General features: G+C 33.4%; 1 protein-coding gene across 1 annotated transcript; it reads left to right on the top strand.

The window, feature by feature from the left end:
* Positions 1-543: 543 nt before the first annotated feature.
* LOC145766740 (interleukin-17C-like) lies at positions 544-1731 on the top strand. The gene is made up of 3 exons (XM_082578445.1): positions 544-644; positions 994-1233; positions 1530-1731. The coding sequence occupies exons 1-3, from the start codon at positions 544-546 to the stop codon at positions 1729-1731; spliced, it is 543 nt and encodes a 180-aa protein (XP_082434571.1).
* The last annotated feature ends 447 nt before the right edge of the window (positions 1732-2178 follow it).

Here is a 2178-nt window from a genome sequence, read left to right as displayed (position 1 = left end):
AGGACGATCTTTATTGTCATTATATGAAACACATTTAATTGCAATGACATGGTGTCCTTGATATATTTTAAAAAATAACTTTTGACAAGAATTATGTCAAATCGAATAAATCCAAACAATATTTGTGAACATTGAAACAAATTCAAATTTAGTAGCCTAAGCATTTATCTGCTAAACAATTTATAGCAAGCAGAAGCAGCCAGTGATGGCGCACAAGAACAAATGCGAAACCGAAATCAATGCAGAGGCACAAACGAATGTCCAGAGGTATTTCCCCTGGGACGAGATCGAACGGAAATTCTCGCCATTTTTTCTGTCTGACGAAATTCGCACTGAATCTAGGATCTGCATTGAGGATATATAAGCAAAGCTGTTCAGCTATTGCCATAATTCGAAATACGCATCTCAAGTCAACAGTAACAAAACAAGCAAAGATACATATCTTGTTAATATTAACTCTGCTCACAACTTATTATACCAAACCTAAAAAGACCTGCTTAAATGGAATTTGCCAAATGCTGTCTTTTCTTTTTCTCTGTATTTATGTTGATTCTGGCTTACTCGTGCACAGAAGGCAGAGTTCATCGTTACAGAAGAGACATCGAGCGTCAATATGAATGTACTGACTTGAAAATAACAAACAGGTATGTAAAGTTGTTTTACATTGAACTTTAAATACGTAGCCAGACTGGCTAAAAATGAATAAGTGATTTAAATTAGCCTATAACATGTGATGAGTAATTTTTATTTTGTGGCATGATCCTTTGGTAAACTTGTGTCTCGTTTTATGATTGCACTTTACATTTACAAAACAAAAATTTTGAAAAAGAAAATCATTATTTTGTGTTTTCCGTAAATCTAATTTTATGATATCTCATTATTATTTTATATGTAGTGAAATGTTAACATTCATGAAGTCAGATTTTCTGAACATGACCCAGATTGCTTCTTTATGTTTCAAACGAATCATCACTAATGTGAATTTTTTCACAGGACTGAGTGTGAAATGATTATGTCCAGCCCTGTGCTCCAAAGTTCATATCAAAAACTCCAACAAGCACTCCTCCGAGACATAAAAGAAGCAAAACTTGCTGGTCGATTTTCAAGTTACAGAAGAAAACGATCTCTTACCTCGTGTCCTGAGATGAATGCAGAATACCTTCGTACCCATACACAAGAGGGATCTCGTAGTCTGTCTCCATATGTGCAAGAACTTCAGCATGACAGATTCCGGTAAGAACACAGTGTGCCCATTTCAATTCTGAAATATCTAGTAAATAAGTATACATGTGATGCTTGGTGTTGGTAAGCAGCCAACAAAATATTTCAACGTGCTTAATCACAATTGCGTACAGCTCGTTGAGTAAGCAATGCACTATTTTTAGTCACTCTATTTTAGTAATTTTTTCTAATTTTTTATGCAACTTACAGTTGAATGTAAACTTACTGTGAAATCAGTTTTATGTGGTTGATGTGTTGCATTGGATTTGTACCAATTGCAATGGTTTGAGATTAGTTTTTTGTTGTAGAATCCCAGAGTACATCTTCCAGTCTCGATGCCTCTGCAGAGGTTGCATCTCACCGGAAGATGGTATAGAAGACTCTTCTTACGAATCAGTTCCTTTGAATGTGAAAATCAATGTCTTGAGATCCTATAATGGAGGACCGCTCAAGTTGGATAAGGAAGTGGTTGCGGTTGGATGCACTTGCGTGGTTCCTCGTGTTATCTAAAAATTTAAGTGGTCTATGAGAAAATTTTAAAAACTTTTTTGTGACAAAGCGTTAAAATAAATTATATCTTATAATGGTTGATTTTTATTTTTTTATATATTGATTTAATGTAGGCAAGTAGAAAATGTTAATGTTTCACTTATTGCAATTCGCGCATATTGTTTGATTTATACCTTGTTGACACCAAAACGATCCAGTTTTTGTAAATATATTTCTGTCAAAAAGTGCTATTATTAATTTTGTATGAATCACATTTTTTATACTTTTTTACATAAATTATATCGTCCTTAATTTATTCCGGTGCTTTTTTAGACCATTTCCAATCCGAACATTTTTACTAAACTGCACTTTGAAAATTCCAATCATGTTATTGATGACGTCATGTTTTACATAATTTTGAAGTTACTATTATTTCTATCCACTGTTTTGTGTGTTATTTTTGTTTGC

This window comes from Aplidium turbinatum, chromosome 3 (genome assembly GCF_918807975.1).
Source record: "Aplidium turbinatum chromosome 3, kaAplTurb1.1, whole genome shotgun sequence".
Taxonomy (NCBI): domain Eukaryota; kingdom Metazoa; phylum Chordata; class Ascidiacea; order Aplousobranchia; family Polyclinidae; genus Aplidium; species Aplidium turbinatum.
This window is presented reverse-complemented; position numbering and strand designations above follow the sequence as displayed.

Coding starts and splice junctions, on each gene's coding strand:
- LOC145766740 (XM_082578445.1), top strand. CDS start 544: ATGTTGATTCTGGCTTACTCGTGCACAGAAGGCAGAGTTCATCGTTAC. Junction 645..993: donor GACTTGAAAATAACAAACAG/GTATGTAAAGTT, acceptor ATTTTTTCACAG/GACTGAGTGTGAAATGATTA. Junction 1,234..1,529: donor CTTCAGCATGACAGATTCCG/GTAAGAACACAG, acceptor TTTTTGTTGTAG/AATCCCAGAGTACATCTTCC.